We start from the raw sequence: 16839 nt of genomic DNA, 5'->3' as shown, positions 1-16839 counted from the left end.
GCTCCGGGGGAAGGGGATCCCGGGGCTCACTGGGACTCGCTCCACCTCACGAGTTGCCCCCCCAACCCCTGAGCACGGAGCAGCAGCCCCCGCCTTCTCCTCACGTCACCACGCCCAGCAGAGCCCCCCCAACATCACCCCCCGTCTCCCGATTGGCTGTTTCCCCCACGGCTGGCCACGCCCCTCCTCCCTGGTTGGGCGCGGCTCCCGCGGGTCCCGCCCCGTCCCCTCTGATTGGCCGCGGCCGCAGGCCGGCGCGGCCCCCCCGGCGCTGGGGCGGAGGCTGGGCTGAGCCGCGGGTCTGGGGCTCCCGCCGCCCCCTCCAGCGTCGGCTCCCGGGCGGCGGCATCGGGATGGCGGCGGCGGCGGGCGCGCTGGGGGCAGCTCCCGGGGCGGGCGGCGCGGCCGGGCCCCCGGCGGGTCCGTGCGGGGCGGCGGGGTCCGGGCCGGTCCCGGTGCCCATGAACCTGTTCGCCACCTGGGAGATCGACCGCTCGGCGCCCAGCTGCGTGCCCCGGTGAGCGGCGGGGGGCGGGGCTGTGGGGCGCGGGGGAGCCGGCGGGGCGGGGCGGGGCGGGGCGGGGGGGCTGTGGGGCGCGAGGGAGCCGGCGGGGCGGGGCGGGGCGGGGGGGCTGTGGGGCGCGGGGGAGCCGGCGGGGCGGGGCGGGGCGGGGGGCAGAATGTGTCGGGGTAGAAGTGGAGGTGGGGTAGGCAGTGGGCTGTGGGGAGTTTATGGGGGTTAGTGTGGGGGAAGGTGGGGGGCAGGGGTATGATGTAGGGCATATGGAGCTTCTGTGTATGGGGGGGTGGGCTTATGGAGCACAGTTAGTTGGGGGGCTCATCCTTCGGCAGTGGGTGCAATGCAGAGGGTGTGCGGGAGTATCTGGGGGGCAGGAGGTGTGTGTGTGGTGTATGCAGCCCAGTGTGAAGTGGGGAGGTGCTTTGGAAATCCCTTTACATCCTGGCTGCGGGGACGGGTGTCAGAGCCTGTCCAGCAGTGGGTCTGAGTGGGGATGGATGTGGGAACCCCTGGTGGGAGGGCGGTGGGGCGGGTGCTTGTTCTGGTGGGTTTTACAGAAAACTCTCTGGGTTTTGTGCGGTTGGAGGGAGCGGTGGGTTTGAAGGACCTGAGAGCAGAGTGACTCAGGAGCAGGGGATTTGGGTTGTGGGTGAAGAGGGTTCGTGGTGAGGCTCTTTGGGACTGATGGAGAAGGGTGTGTAGGTTTGGACCACAGTATATGGCCTGATTTTCATGGACATTTAGGGCATTCATAGTGTAACCAGTTCTCTGGTCTTGGGGGGAGTTGGAGTGCCACAGCTTGGTCTCAAAAAGAAAAGGAGGACTTGTGGCACCTTAGAGACTAACAAATTTATTAGAGCATAAGCTTTCGTGAGCTACAGCTCACTTCATCGGCTCAGTCTGCTTTCCCCAGCCCCACGTCACACCTGGTTAGCCTGCTCTGGTGATGCCTTTCCAAACGGAGTATCACGAATGGAAGAAGAGTGGCTTGAGTGCCTAGTGGGAGCTCACTTTCCTTAGCTTCACTCTCGCACCTGGGGCAGATGCCTCCCAGAACACCCTTGTGGTACTCCCATCTTCTGTGCTGCTCTGATCCCTGCTTTTGGTAGCTAGAGACACGACCCCTCTCTCTGCCACCGTGTGGGAGGCACTTTCTAACCACAGAAGATGACACAATCCCTGCCCTGAGGGGAGGCAGTGTAGGATGATGGGGTGTAACTTAGGTCCACCTGTCAACAACACTTTTAAAATAGGATATATAAATGATTCCCAAATTGCTCTTTGTCCTCATTGGTCAGCGAGATTCCCATAGGACTCCTGGCAGGAGTGGGTCTCCAGGAGTGGGTGTGGAGAGGGTAGTAGCCTCAAGCATGGGGCACGGGTCACTTGAGGGAGGCTTCTCTGCTCCTTGAAGTCGTTAAACCACGATTTGAGGATTTCAATAGCTCAGACATAGGTGAGGTTTTTCGTAGGAGTGGGTGGGTGAGATTCTGTGGCCTGCGCTGTGCAGGAGGTCGGACTAGATGATCAGAATGGTCCCTTCTGACCTTAGTATCTATGAATCTATGTGGGTCTTGGGGTGGGGGGATGACATAGTGAAGAAGGCATGGAGAATGAGCTGACATACAGGTAGATGAGGCTCTGCAGTGGAAAATGAGGCAAGGGTAGATAAAAGGGAGATGGGCCGAGCTATGCAGGGTTCTGAATATTAAGGCAAACAGCTTGAATTTTGTGCAGTGGAGGACGTGGTCACTCTGATGGACACTGAAGATGATTTTACCAGCAACATATTTTGTATGGAGTGGAGGAAGGCAGTGTATCAGAGGGGCCAGGATAAAGAAATTGCAGTAATCTGGGTGGAAATGAGGGGCCAGATGAGTTTTCACTGGAGGATTAAGAGAAAAGACCAGACCTGAGAGGTTATAGGGGAGGAAGTGGCCGTATTTGGATGCTGCTTAAAATTTGGACCTGTCTTGCTTAGTTCTTTAAACAGCCTAATTGTGACTGGCTAGATGAATCTTAGCTTAGTGGAAAAACTGATGAAAATGAACACATTTTTCTTGTTCAGAGGGGAGAGAATTGTGCTTGTGATAGACTTTTAAATGAGATTGCTGGACATCAGAAAGAAAAGGAGTACTTGTGGCACCTTAGAGACTAACAAATTTATTAGAGCATAAGCTTTCGTGAGCTAGCTCACGAAAGCTTATGCTCTAATAAATTTGTTAGTCTCTAAGGTGCCACAAGTACTCCTTTTCTTTTTGCGAATACAGACTAACATGGCTGCTACTCTGAAAACTGGACATCAGAGTTGGCTTTTAGAAACAAGTGTCGCTCTTCTTATTTCTTTGCCTACTTTGTGAAGGCAAATGTACCTCATATGCTGTGTTGTCTGACTTATTTACCAAACTTTTACATTTTCTTTCTCAATGCTGTCTGTCTATGTAAGATCTTGTATTGATGCCCTCCCCATAGTGCATGACTGCAGGAGCACCTGTCTCTCTTCTCTGGCGTGCTCAAGTTACTGGAATGATAGATAGCAATAGCATTTGAAGATATTTTCGAGCTGTAATTCCTTTGGCTAATATATTCTCTTGGCCTGAGCAAGGGAACTGAAACTTAGCTTTCTGCACCTCCGTCCTGGCACTATTTGCTTCATCTCATGAAGTGAAGCTCTTCCGTTAAGAACGCACTGTTGCCCCTGATGCCAGCTGCAACAAAGTGTTTAGAAATGCCTTTGGCATCAGTGAATTCACTGAAGTCTGAATTCTAGCAAGAGAAGCAGCAAGAAGTCTTGTTTCCATTACTGAGCCATGCTGGCCCAGCTTTTACCTGATGCTCAGGTGGCTATATCTGCTCAAGTGGTGATGGCTTTTTTTTTTTGTTGATGGTGCCTGGCTGGATTATACCCAGACCAGATGTGGACACACCATATTCAAGAACTTGATTTTCAAATATGGATTTTGCATTGTAGTGAAAATCCTTTTGCTCTAAATCTCAGACTGATTTGTACACCGAGATCTTTAGTGCAATCCAGATACTCAGAGTTGATCCTAGGATGTTGTTAAAAAGACCCACTGGTGTAACCATGAGCATTTGCGTTGGGTGCTAACCTTATTGATGGATGATGGGATGGATGATGGCATGTCTGGATTTAATAGACCTGCTTATGACAGGTGAAGAACAAGGACAAAAAAATTCCTGTGGCAATTCTTGAGGCTCTTGAAGCCAGGTCTTAATTAACCTGGTGTCTTTTGGTTGATAAATCCATGCAAAGAGGCCCTTGGTTACTTAGATGATAACTTAAACAAGAGAAGCATTAAAGTCAAAATGGCTTCTTCTCCGTTTATCTTCATGTCTGTTAACATGGTATGTAAATTTGCACAAAACGTAGGCAGATTGAAAACCCAGAACAAAAGTGTTTCTTTCTTTGTTCTTCTGGGTCTGGCGAATGTGTAGGGTTTTGAAGAGCATCTCTGTACTGATGGGGAGGAATTAAGTGAAAATAAAAGAATATTAAGGAAACTTGCGATCAATGACTGAGCAACTTGAATGAGCTAAAATATTCTGAATAAACTATAAATTGGCAGCAGAAACCTGGATTGCAGTGACTCTGAAAGAGACCTTTGGTGAGAGGACAGGATCTTGGATAGAAACTTGGAATGTGATATGGCTGCAAAAAAACCAGTGCAATTTTGGACTTCATATTCTGAGGCTGAATCACAACACTGAGCAGGGAAGTAGTAGTTTCTCTGTACAGCTCTAGGTGACTTAGACTGTTATGCTTGTTTCTGAGCATGTTACCAGCTGGATATTGACAAATTAGAGTTCAAAGAACAACAACAATGATCAGGGGACTAAAGAGAGGGATTTATGCAGAATAAGTAAAGATGCTATCTATCAGCTGAGCTCAGTGGCAAGGTGTGTGTGTGTGTGTAACATAACCTACAAGAAAGAGAAGACTACACACCAAGGAGGGGAAGAAATGTTTTGGGTTGGTAAAAGGCAAATAAGTAGAAGTAATGGGATGATTCTTAGAGAGGTGAAAATATTGGGAGAAGCTTGTACGGTAGGTTTGAGATGGGATTTAAGGGGGATGTAAATGGAATAGGAAGTGGATTGGCTGCTACTTTGAAGAGCACTTCTTATTGTGGCTTCCCTTAGAATGGGAATCCTGTGGCTGACACCAAGGACTGGTCACAAGGTCTCTGGTGTTTAAGGAATGAGAGGGGGTTAATGTATTTTGAGACCAGAAGGGACTATCGGCTAGTCTGACTTCTTGTACAACTCAGGGCAGAGAATTTCACCCAGGAATTCCTGTGGTGATCACATCCACTGTATTCCTAGATAAGTTCTTCCTATTGCTAATTTCTCTCTGGGTTTAAAGATTTGCACTCTGTCTTCATCCTTAATTTATCTAACTTCAGTTTCCGGTCATTGGAGCTTGTTGTGTCTTTGGTTTGAAAAGCTCTCTGCGATCAGAAATTTTCTCCCCATATAGCTAACGTATAGCTACGTACAGACTGTGGTCAAGTCTCTCAACTTCTCTTTAATAAACATTATAAGCTTAGCTTCCTAAACTTTCCCTCTATGGGAGGTTTTCCAGGTCTTGAATCATTCTTGTGAGCCCTTTGTAGTTTGTCAACATCCTTTTAGGAATGTAGACGTCAGAACTGCACACAGTAACCAGTAATGATCTGATCCAGCTGTTCTCCCACTTTGGGGTCCTGACCCACAGTTTGTCATGACCCTGTTCTAATGGGGTTGCCAAGGTTGGCTTAGACTTGCTGAGGCCCAGGGCTATTGCCAAAGCCCAAGCCCCACTGCCCGGGGCTGAAGCCCAAGGGCTTTACCCCTGGGTGGCAGGGCTCAGGTTACAGGCACCCTGCCTGGGGCTGAAACCCTTGGGCTTCAGCCTTTACCCCTCCTTCCCCCCCCGGGGGCAGTGGGTCTTGGACTCCATAGGTTAGCGCCACCCAGGCAAATGGCTAGTGAGGATTGCTAGTATCATGATTTTATTTTTTAAAACCAAATCTTTGACTTCAGGCCAGCTAATCATCTATGTCCCTAGGTGCCTATGTGTTGGTCACTAGTCCTCCTCTTCTCGCTGGTTGTTACACCCACTTGTCATGTCTTAATTAGATTATGAACTCTTCAGGGTCGGAACTGTTTTGCTCTATGGCTTGGGGCCCAGATCCTGTTTGAGGTTCTTGGGCACTCCCATAATAAAGTGTAATATAACCTCACTCTTGGAAGTCTTCTTGGAAGAGACCTTTCTGTGCGTTACAAGTGTAGTCTTAATACTCAAAGTCCTAATTAAATCTGGGACTTTTTGCACTGATGCCCCATTGGACTTGTTCCCAGCTGCTGCTAGAAATGACATAATGAAAGGCCCCCTGGCTGATAGCTGCCTCAGATGCCACCTTTAAGGTAGATGTCCGCTGAAACGGCATGTATGTGAAACCATGAACAATGAAATTAAATGGTCCACAACTCATGGCTTCACTGTGATTACAGGGTTTGTACTGAATCATAGAAGAATAGTTATGGAAGCTAGCTACTGTGTCTGGCAGGATGTATTCCTGCGGAGCCCCAGAGCGATTGGCTAAATCAAGAAAGGCTCAAATGGATTTAGAATTTATTTTTAAAAAGCCTCTTTCCAGGCGGACCAACAATATACTTAAGTTTCATTCCAGAGCAGATGTGTCATCCTTCCTGACTTGGGTTAAATTTGTCAGCTTTCAGGGGTTGTGGGACTTCTGCTACTTGCCCACTCCACCCTCTGAACACACTGCTCTGAATTGGGAAAGGCAGGGCAGGTGCTTTCTGGCTCTGGGAGCATTCAAACACAGTGAACTGAGCTGGATTTCCCTGGCAATGGGCTGTTACGCAGATATGTAGAAGGAGTTGAGCACCTGGAAGCCCAGTCTCCTGTTCTCTGATCATGCAATTAAAGCCACCCAGCTGTGCAGAAGTGATTGACTTCTCAGCTGTGCCTAACATGCTGGGGAGCCCCGCTGCTTGGTTTCCATCCTTTGTGCCTAAGGCCCCAGCTGCACACAAACTTGCCTTAAAATAACTCAAATCAGCTTTAATTCACACCTTTAGTTATAGTGGTGCAAGTCCCTGTGTGGACATTCTGATTTGGGAATAAGTGTCCTATTCTGGTTTTGTTTAAGGAAAGTCCCCTGGAATGCTGTCAATATGTCTTTGGTATGTGGAAAGCATGAATCGTGAACCAGCCACTTTAAGTTAAAGGAATTTGAGAAAAATTGCACTGAACTTTCTAAAAGCTCCCACTTTAACATTAATTTGGACTCTTACCAAGTAATATTTCATTGACATTTCTAGGGATTTTCAGTACTTCAGTATTTTTACTCACTGTGCTGTAAATTTGGGTGATATGCACAAGATACATTCATTCAAAATAAAGAGGACGAGACCATTCTTTTAAATGAGAAACTGAAACCATAGAGGCATTACTGCACCTCTAATGTTAAATGGGAAAAAACGAGCAATAACATACGTGCTTTGAAAAGTTAGGAAATTCCAGGACATTACATACTCTTACTCCCTTCTTTCTTGACAGATCTGCTCCAGGTTTGTGTTCAGTATCATAACTGCTTGCTTTAGTGATAAATAAGTCCTTGCACCTCTAGTTAAGATGAGGAGAAGGATTATGTTGTGGTAGGCACATCAGCAGAATTGTTGAAGTCTGTTTGTAGAATAGAAAAGGAGTACTTGTGGCACCTTAGAGACTAACAGATTTATTTGAGCATAAGCTTTCGTGAGCTACAGCTCACTTCATTGGATGCATTGTTTGAGCATACGCTTTCGTAAGCTACAGCTCACTTCATCGGATGCATTGGAATGCATCCGATGAAGTGAGCTGTAGCTCACGAAAGCTTATGCTCAAATAAATCTGTTAGTCTCTAAGGTGCCACAAGTACTCCTTTTCTTTTTTGTGAATACAGACTAACACGGCTGCTACTCTGAAACCTGTTTGTAGAATGGAATTCTACCTTCACAACTGTGCAGCCACAGTGTCTTGGGGGCAAAACAAGACTGAATTTGACCTGATGAATCTTTTATGGTGATGATGCATGAGCTGGAAGGAGCCCACCTTTCTTTGAACATCCCAGATGGATTTTGTGGTGCTGGTAGTTATGGGGAAAAAAACCTTTTGTCTTTAGATGCTGATCCTGTCTGAACCAGAGTCTTTGGGGAACCCCATGGTGCTATCTTTAGCAAATCACTTGTGAGTTCTTCTGCATTGTTAATTGAAGCCCCCCTTCGCCCTCATGCATGTGTTGGAAAGTTATGGGCTCATGAAAGCATGGTTGGAAGACAAATGGTGCCATAACTGTAACTACAGCAGCAGAATCTTAAAGTAGGGGCTCCTTAAGTGCTAGCCGCAGCCACCCTCTGCTTAACCAGGAGACTGCAGGTCCCACGTATGTAGTGCGACCACCAGGCTGCTTGGATCCAGGTGGAGGCACCTCCCTTTAGACAGATCAGCGGCCTACTTCATTCTGCGCAAGGGATAGATCTTCTGTTCACAGGGCAGTTTGCCAGTGTGACCTTTTGCCAAAGGTCTGAGTAGCTTTGTCCTAAAAACATAGTGCAGTGTGGAGAAATGGCTCCAGCCCTAGCTCTGGTGGCGCTGCTGTACTTGGTCAGCAGCTGCTCTCACGGCCTTGTGAAGCTGAGCTTCCTAATGCATCAGTTACAGGACTTCATTCCAGAAAAGGAAACAGGAAGGCTGAATTCAGTCTGGCTCTGTTGCAGCTCAGTCTTGTGCTTCCTGAATGTTTGCACTCTCAGAGGCTGTTGTATTGCAAGATGGGGTCTGTGAACTGGGTGTTTGTTTATTCCATCTTGAATATCTTTATTTCTTAATATGCATATTAGGCTGCCTAATAAATACTTATAGTATTGCATGACTAAATTAGATGTATTGATTCTAAAGAGGACCTGCCTTTAAATTTCCAGTGACACTTTGGTTTGAATAAGATGGCCTGAGCGTTGATTCCGGATTGTCCTTTTAAGGAACATACTGATGCTATTGCAAGTGAGGGAAGCTCCAGACTGGGAGTACTGTGAAGTGGTCCACTTGCTTGCATGGAAACAATATCCTTTGTAACTTGTCCTGTTTGCCTTGGTTTGACTACGGTCATCTTTTAGCCCCAGATAAAATAATAAAATGTTCCAAACCAACATCTCATCATTGTCCGCTGTTGGTTCTCCTTTGTCACTACTGCTTTTAAGCACCTCTTGTCCACTGAAGACCTAAATACACTTGGAGCTATTTTTCTCCAGGTCTGTTAAATTGTATTTCTTCACGATGACTCATTTGTTCGATGCCTTTGTGTTATTCTCCATCCTTCTTTGTCTTTGCTGCACTTCTAACTTGGTTTCCCCTGGCAACTTAATTGACATGCTCTGATGTACTTATGCCTTCTTCCAGGTCATTAATGACATGTTAAATAAAACTGAGCCTAACACCAATCCCTGCAACACCCCACCTGCTAGATGTGCATTGCAATTCAGTACTACTTCACCCTTTAACCAGTTTTCAATCATGATGAGTATTCAGATCTAAACAAATCTGAGTTATATTGGTCAGTAAGACAGTCTGAGATTACCAAATGCTTGCCTAAGCTTGTCTTGCTCATCAACAAAAGTTGGTCCAATAAGATATTACCTTACCCATCTTGTCTCTGCCTAAAAGCCAGACATTTTCCCATGTGTTGATTCTCCAACTGCTAACTTTGTATTCTAATTGGATCGAAGATTGGTCTGAATTACTGTTGTAATTAAGGGGCAAAGAATCCTGTGACACCTTATAGCCTAACAGATATATTGGAGCATAAACTTTCGTGGGTGAATACCTACTTCGTCAGATGCATGTAGTGGAAAATTACAGTTGTAATTAAGATTGGTTTCTAACAAGGGTTTGAGATTGGGTGAATGACATTTTATGCTGCAGTAGTTCTGCTATCAAAGCAGCTAGGTAGTAACGTATCTGTTTTCATACCATATCTGTTATGGTGGTATCTGTTGTTTTCTGGCACGTCTCTCTAGCATACTTAAACTAACCGTGACTGCTTACTAGATTCTTAGATGCAGTATGTATTTGTGAAAAGAAAAGGAGTACTTGTGGCACCTTAGAGACTAACAAATTTATTAGAGCATAAGCTTTCGTGAGCTACAGCTCACTTCATCGGATGCATGTAGCTCACGAAAGCTTATGCTCTAATAAATTTGTTAGTCTCTAAGGTGCCACAAGTACTCCTTTTCTTTTTGCGAATACAGACTAACACGGCTGCTACTCTGAAACCTATGTATTTGTGGTTGTATTAGTGCAGTCTTGCTGCTGCTTGTCCTAGGATCTGGCTAAAATGGAGCTCAGCTGATCATCTTAATTTATAAACCGATTCGATGAGTTATGGCTATTACCACCTTTTCTGGGATACCACTTCTCTGCAACCTCTTCTGTCAAGTTTCTTGTCTGCTGAAGGCGTGGGTGGCTGGGCAGCAATAATCATAGGTAGCTGCTGGAGTAGATTAAGTTTTTGCTGAAGTCTGGGCTGCTCACACTGTGTTTCTCCGTGTGTGGAATGATCCCAGCTGGAGGCCACGGTATCAAAGAGCTTTAGAAGAAATGGTGTAGTGGAAGGTAGAGATGAAAAAGATCTGTCAGATCATGCAGCCCATCTCCTGGGGACCAGTGCATTGCTGTTCCTTGTTTGTATGTGCTCTAGTGGGCTTTGTCCACTCCTAGCTTTTTAATTTATTATTTATATCTCTGGTGCCTGGGAGCCCTCGTCATGGATCAGGACCCCAGTGTGCTAGGCGCTGTACAGACAGAACAAAGAGATGGTCCTTGCCCCAGGAGCCTTATAGTCTAAGAAAATGGGACAGACTGATGCAGAAAGTCCAGCGAGGGAGTACCAGGAAACACGGAGATGACATTGGTCAGCATGATAGGCAGGCGGTGGTATCAGCGCACCAGCAGCCTGGAGTGTGTTTTTGGTTTTTTTTTGGTAGGTATCAGGCAAAGGAGGTGCGGAGGAGGGAACAGACCTGGACAATGAGGTGGCTTTGCAGATGTGTATGGGGAGCTCCTCCCGAGCTGGAGGGCAGCATGGAGGTGCTTGTTTGAAAATGTAACAAATGGATAGTGGTGGCTGATCAGAGGTGAGAGTTGAATGAGAGATGGTAGGTGGGGATAGACCTGTCAGGGCCTGGAAAGTGAAGACAAGTAGTTGCTTTATGCAGTAGAGGAGGGGGAGCCAGGGAAGGGGTGCAAAGAGAGGGGGGCATGGTCAAAGGGATTAGCTAGGAAAAGGATCTTGGCAGCGACATTCTGAATGGATGCGAGTCGAATGAGAGAGATGATGTGAGATGGCCTTTGTTGAGGCCAGAGGGAAGGGTGCTGCAGTAACAGAGGTGCCAGGTGAGAGCCTGGACACGAGTTCTGGCTGTGTAGCTGTGTCTTAGAGACATGACCAAGAGTCCACGTGATTTAGACACAGCATGGGTGTGAGGACCTAGTGTGTTGACGAAAATGCCCCCCATATATCAGCCCTGCCAGCCTCCCTCCCTTGGTTTTTGTACTACTCCGAATTCCAGCTTGTGACTGTTTGTCTAATTGGCTTCCCCTCCCCCACTGGCTGGGTCGCAAGTGAGTGTGGTTAGACAGCGCAGGGCAATGGAAAGGGAAATGTGTTTTTGGGGGTTGCTGTCCTCTGCTGTAGGGGAGGCAGGCCATTGTGAAAGCGCTGTGGGTGGACTGAAGAGTGCTGGATCTCTCTGACAATATGGTCTTGTCTCATTTATTTTAATCCCCCCAATGCTACAATAGATTTCTGCCTGCGGAGTGCAGTGTTCCAGGTGCCATCACGTGGAGCTATGCAGAGACTCTATTAATTGCTGGCTCCATGATGTGATCACCCGCCACATACGAAGCCTGAAATTATATTGGCCTTTTTGCCACCCTGTTGCCTTGCGAACCTCCTGTAAGACTAGACCAAAGACCGAGTGCTTATGGTGTTCTCTGCTAGACACCTTCCCCAAATTTGATGCCTAGCCTGTTATGGCTTCTTTATATTTTTAACCAGTTTTCAGTCCACCTAGTAGCATTCCTAGCTACACAATTCTGAATTTTTCAATATCTGATTTTGAGACAATATCAAAAGTGCTATTAAAATCCATATGTGTATATTACAGCTACTGCGTTCCTGTCAGCCATTTGCTTTTCACTTCTTTCTTAAAATCAATCACATTTGATTGACAAGTGCTCTTTATAACCATGCTGCCTATTGCTCATAGTTCTGTGACTCCATTTTTTTCTCTTAATACCTTGTTCCATTGGATTAGTCGGAGTAGAGGCAGGATTTTCAGGGCCGTAATTTCCAGGATAATGCACTTAAAAAATGGTTCTGCATTTGTTTTTTGTCTGTCTCTTGGAATTCCTGTTTCCAGTGGTGGTTCAAAGATAGGTGCAGCAAAGTCCCTCGGTTCCTGAGTGCATGTCATTCAGATCAGCTGACTTCTATTTTTACAAGATTTTTCTTACCAATGTTCAAAGATCTTTTCTGTATTTTTTGATGCTTTTTAAAAAGCAGTTCAGTCATTTTTGAGTAATCCATTAATTCTGCCTCCCTCACTTATTAATGGACCTACTTTCTTCCTACTACTACTTTCCCTTTGTTTTGAAAGCCCTTCATATTCTCTTTGACATCTTTGGAACTATTAACTTACTGCTTTCCCCCCTGCTCCTATCTTTCCCTGCAAGCTTCAGTGAATGATTCTTCTTGTCTGATGATGTCTCTGCTTTTCCATTTTCAGGACAGGTTTGCGTGTATCCCCAAATCTTTGAGTTAGTTCCTTGTGGAACCACACTGGCCACATTTTATTCCTTGCATTCTTTTTCAGAGGCTCCGTGATTTGTTGTGCTTTCAGGGGTTCCTAGAATTTTCTTTTGCTATACTCGTGAATTTCCATGTTTCCTCCCATTTCACTTGGATATTTTCTGAATTGCCCCAAATGTGCTTTTCTGAAAAGTCATACCTTGATGGTTGCTGTTTTGACGCCCTCACCCTTTATTGCACCGTAGATCCTGGTTCCAACCGTTCCAGTTTTTCTCATTTCTCGTTCCCTGTCCCTCAGAAGCAGAGTCCAGGTAGCTACTTTAGTTGAAATCCCAACTTTCCAGAACATAACGTATATGCCTAGAGTAAATCCTGTAATTTAGGAATTTTCTTCCTGATGCCTGTTAAGTCATATCCCATTTGCTGGGGGATTTTCTGTAGTTTTAGATTACTGTGGGAGCTGGTCCAAGAAGCTTTCATTTCCCTTCCTGGAGACGTGTAGCAAATACCCATATTCATGTCTTCTGTTCCTTGTATCCTCTCCTGTAGAATGTCACCACCATACTCTTACTCTTCAAATTGTAACTAGCTGGCATGGTGGCTTGATGGAAATCATTTTGAATCTGTTTTTGCAATTTGTACTCTTTCCTGAAGAGAGGTTGATTCTCATTGGTTGGGAACCATTAAAACATGTTGATTTGCAACTAAATAGAGCCTCTGGGCTACATTTGGGATATAAGGCCCTCACCTTGGAGGTAGGAGATGTGGATTCACATCTGCTGTCTGTCCAGAGGCTGCTCAAGGCAATCTGAGACCCTAGGCAAAATTTCAGCATGCCATGCCCCCTCCTCATAAGCCTAAATTGGCAGGTTTGTCCCAGCTTGCCCCCTCCATCATGGCCCCTATAACTAGGGCAGCCTCTGTCTGATGCAGAGGAGATATTTGAACCCATATCTCCTGGGTGAGTGCCTTAACCATCAAGCTAGACAGTCATTCTCACACTCTCTCTCTGACCCAATGAATATTTAAATATTTACACAAAGTGGAACAACTTCAGTGGGAGAAACTGAGAGCAGACCATCCCAGAATAGCTATAGCTGGGTGGTTAGGATGCTCCCCTGAGCGTGGGAACCTCTGACTTCAAGTCCCTGTTCAGAGTGAGGGTTCAAACCTGGGTCTCCTTCGTCCCAGGCAAATGCCCTAACCCCTGGGCTAAAGGCTGTAAAGCTACTTCCCTCCCCTCCACCGCCCAAGCTGGCTCAACGTGGACTTTTCCTATTTGCTGGAACCAAACAGAATATTTTCCCGGTTGGTTTTTGGCTTGCTGGCCAATCCTGGGACTTGTCCTGGCTGCATTGGGGTTTTAAAAGCATATTTAGAATTTGTTAGCAAAGCACCTTTTCCCATAGTCTATTTAAGGCCATAAATTGTCCAGTTGTAATCACTTTTCATGCTTTGATATATTAGCTCATTAAGACATCATCCTTTTGCCTGTGGAAACAATGGTGCCATCATTTAGCAACAGGTGCCACATCACAGTCTGTTAGCTCTCTAGCTTTCCAGAGGCAGAGCTCTGTTTTCACGTCCTTCTGTGCCATTTTGTGCTGGGAAAAGTGGAATCCACCTGCTGAGTCATACAAATAAGAACTATGCTGAGTGTACTTGTTGAAATTCCCTCAAAGAACAGCAATGGATTTGGGGGCCGCTGGTGGAGAAATGTGACTTCCTTCAGATCTGGGAGGAGGAGATGGGGGAAATGTTGAAATTAAAACAACTTGTGCGTTAGCTATGCTGGTCCAATTCCTGTAGCATGCTGCACTTGTCTCTATAAAGGTGCTTCTCCGGGGAAGAGTAGCTATCCCAGTGTGATGACGACCTCCAGAGTAGGAATTGTACTGGCAGAACTATTTCAGCTTTAAAAACTTGCAACCCTACCTGAAATAGCTGTATGGAGACAAATCTGTGTAGACCGAGCCTTACAGCTTTATTAGACATGCACTGAATGATGAATTTTTATTAAATGAGAGAAGACGGTGTATATAAGCACCATCACCTCTTTCCCCACACCCTTTGGATGTTACCTTGGAATACCAGCTGTTCAGGGCAGGCGCGCTCTTCCTCTATCTGGACACCATCTAGCATGTAGAGTGCCTACAGAATACAAATATCTGATCTACACTGGATGGGTTTATGATATGGGAATTGTTATGATAGTATTACAGTAGGACCTAGAGGCCCCAGCTGAGATCAGGACCCCAGCAGTGCTGGATAGTGCACCTCTGTCCTTGCCCTGAAGAGCTTACAGTGTAGATGGATAAGCCGAGAGATGGTGCAGGAAACAGAGGCACAAGAGAAATGAAGTGACTTGCTCAAGGTCCCATAGCAGGCCAATGGCAGAGAACCCATGTCTCCTGATTCCCAGTCCACTGGACTCTCCCTACCTTTCCTGGGTTGAGTGTATGGCCTGTATGTGTTGGCTGTTCTGTGTCTTGCTTTTGAAGTGCTTGGGATTTGTAAATGATGTAATAAGCAAGTCTGTTGTCCTTTAGTGACCTCAGTGTGTTGGGAATTTCTGAGGGGCCGGGGTGTGTGTGTGGAGATTACATTTCTTCTTGTGAAAGAAAGTGGAAGTATAGTTCTAAGGCTGGGATTTTCTAATGTACCGAAGGGTGCTAGGCACCCACTGCCCAGTGACTTTCAATAGGTGTTGGCCATCTTACTACCTTAGGGGTCTGGGGTTCCCACCACAAAACTTTCAATACCTAGGGCGGCTGGATCGCAATATTATTAATGTGAAGACGTGGAGGATACTGGCCAAGCTGCCAGGCTGCTGAGGAGCACCATCTCATTCAGTGTCCACCTGACCAAGTACATACTTGCTGTATAGTTAAGTTAGCCAGGCACCCTGCCTGTGCTCCAAATGCTGCTGAGAAGTGCTCAGTCATGACAGGCTGTCAGCCCCTACATTAGAACTTGGTTGGATCGCTTGGTTTCACAGCCAGTGCCTAACCCCCAGGACACTGCCTACCAACCAAGTACTGAACCTCCGTGCCTTAACTGCAACCCCTTTGAAAAAGCTGGCCCATAAGAATGCTTATCCAAGGGATGTCAGCGTTCTCTCCACCTGACTGCTGGCCCAATGATGGGTGGTTTTGTCTGAGTCACTGTGATATTGGGGCAGGGCCTGGGACACCTGCTTCCCATCAGGCTCATTTGCCTCCTCTTGAAATTGAGCATGTGCACGTGCCCCTTTGATCTATAGGGGAATTTTGGTGGGGAATTTTACCAGGTCCTGGTATTTTATTTTCACTTGTGAAAAGTAACCCTGACTGGTTTGGGGAGACAGGCTGTCTTCCTCACCTGGGGCTGTATTTATTTCTCCTCTGGTTTTCGCTAACAGAATTGTAAACTGTTTAAGAAAACTAGACACCTCTTGTCCTTGAAAATTGTTTCTTGCATGTGAGCCAGCGTAAAAAGGATTTTATGTTTTTATGTGACAATTTGTGTGGCCATCTGCCCAGTTAATATTAAATTGCTTGTAAAAATGTCAAAAGGGGCTGTTTTAAAACGTTAACATAAAAGCACTTGTTCGGTTTGATTAATTTTCAGAGCTCTGTTCCAGCTGTCAGTGAGCTATAACCGTGAAAGTCTGAAGACATGCTGATTTTTTTCTATTCCTTATTAAAAGGGAGATCAAAATCAAGCCCTCCTTAGTCGTATTGTGGCTAAAATGTTCTCGTCGGAATGGCTTTCCACTTTCCCGAATAAACCATGTAACATGGCAGTACTGGAGCGAGAAACCTGGGTTTGACACTTCCTGATACGCAGGACTCTGCTAACTGAGCTCAAGGCACATCTGTTTATCTGCCCTAGAAGGACCTTTGTTTTCTCTAAGCTTCAACCATCCAAAAGGCCGTGGCACATTCACATAGTGCCCTGATGCAACTGCAGACAATGGCAAAAAACCTCCTATTGACATCAATAGAAGCAGGATTGGGGTCCCAAATCATACAAAAATTAATGACTTTGCTTAATTACAACCCATTTTCCCAAAGACGGGCATGGCCAAAGAATTTTCAAGGAGACTTAGCCGAATGAAATGTTTAGATGGCAGGAACTGTGTTTGAGCTAAGAGGAAACCAACAGTTAAATCGGTTTAAAAAATTACCCTGGGTCTTAATGACCTGTTACGCATGTAGTTTGTTTCAGCAGTGTCTGAAAAAAGTGTTAATCTTTGCCTTCAGAGCAAATCTGATAGCTTAAAGCCAAATGAATTTTCCAAACCACAATTATAGGAAAGTTAAATTAGGGCTTTTGAGTTCCTAACTCCATGAGGTACTCTGGGAAATCCCACGCTGTTCACCAGCCTCCTGAGCAGAGATCAGACACCCCTGCCTACAGCCAGGATGATGCTCAGTATCCTGGACCAATACAACCCATGTGACT

At 46.1% G+C, this 16839-nt stretch overlaps 1 protein-coding gene across 3 annotated transcripts in view; it reads left to right on the top strand.

Annotated features, from left to right (window-relative positions):
• The first annotated feature begins 300 nt into the window (after window positions 1-300).
• The window catches only part of LOC119852809 (phosphofurin acidic cluster sorting protein 2-like), a 113489-nt gene continuing 96950 nt past the window's right edge, over window positions 301-16839 (top strand). The window contains exon 1 of one of the 3 annotated variants that reach the window (XM_043512365.1): window positions 301-517. In XM_043512365.1, the coding sequence (XP_043368300.1) occupies window positions 354-517 (164 nt within the window). In that variant the 5' untranslated portion in view covers window positions 301-353. The remainder of the gene's footprint in view (window positions 518-16839) is intronic. The other 2 variants (XM_043512364.1, XM_038394590.2) reach the window with 2 other exon arrangements.

Source organism: Dermochelys coriacea, chromosome 3, assembly GCF_009764565.3.
Source record: "Dermochelys coriacea isolate rDerCor1 chromosome 3, rDerCor1.pri.v4, whole genome shotgun sequence".
NCBI lineage: Eukaryota > Metazoa > Chordata > Testudines > Dermochelyidae > Dermochelys > Dermochelys coriacea.
This window is presented reverse-complemented; position numbering and strand designations above follow the sequence as displayed.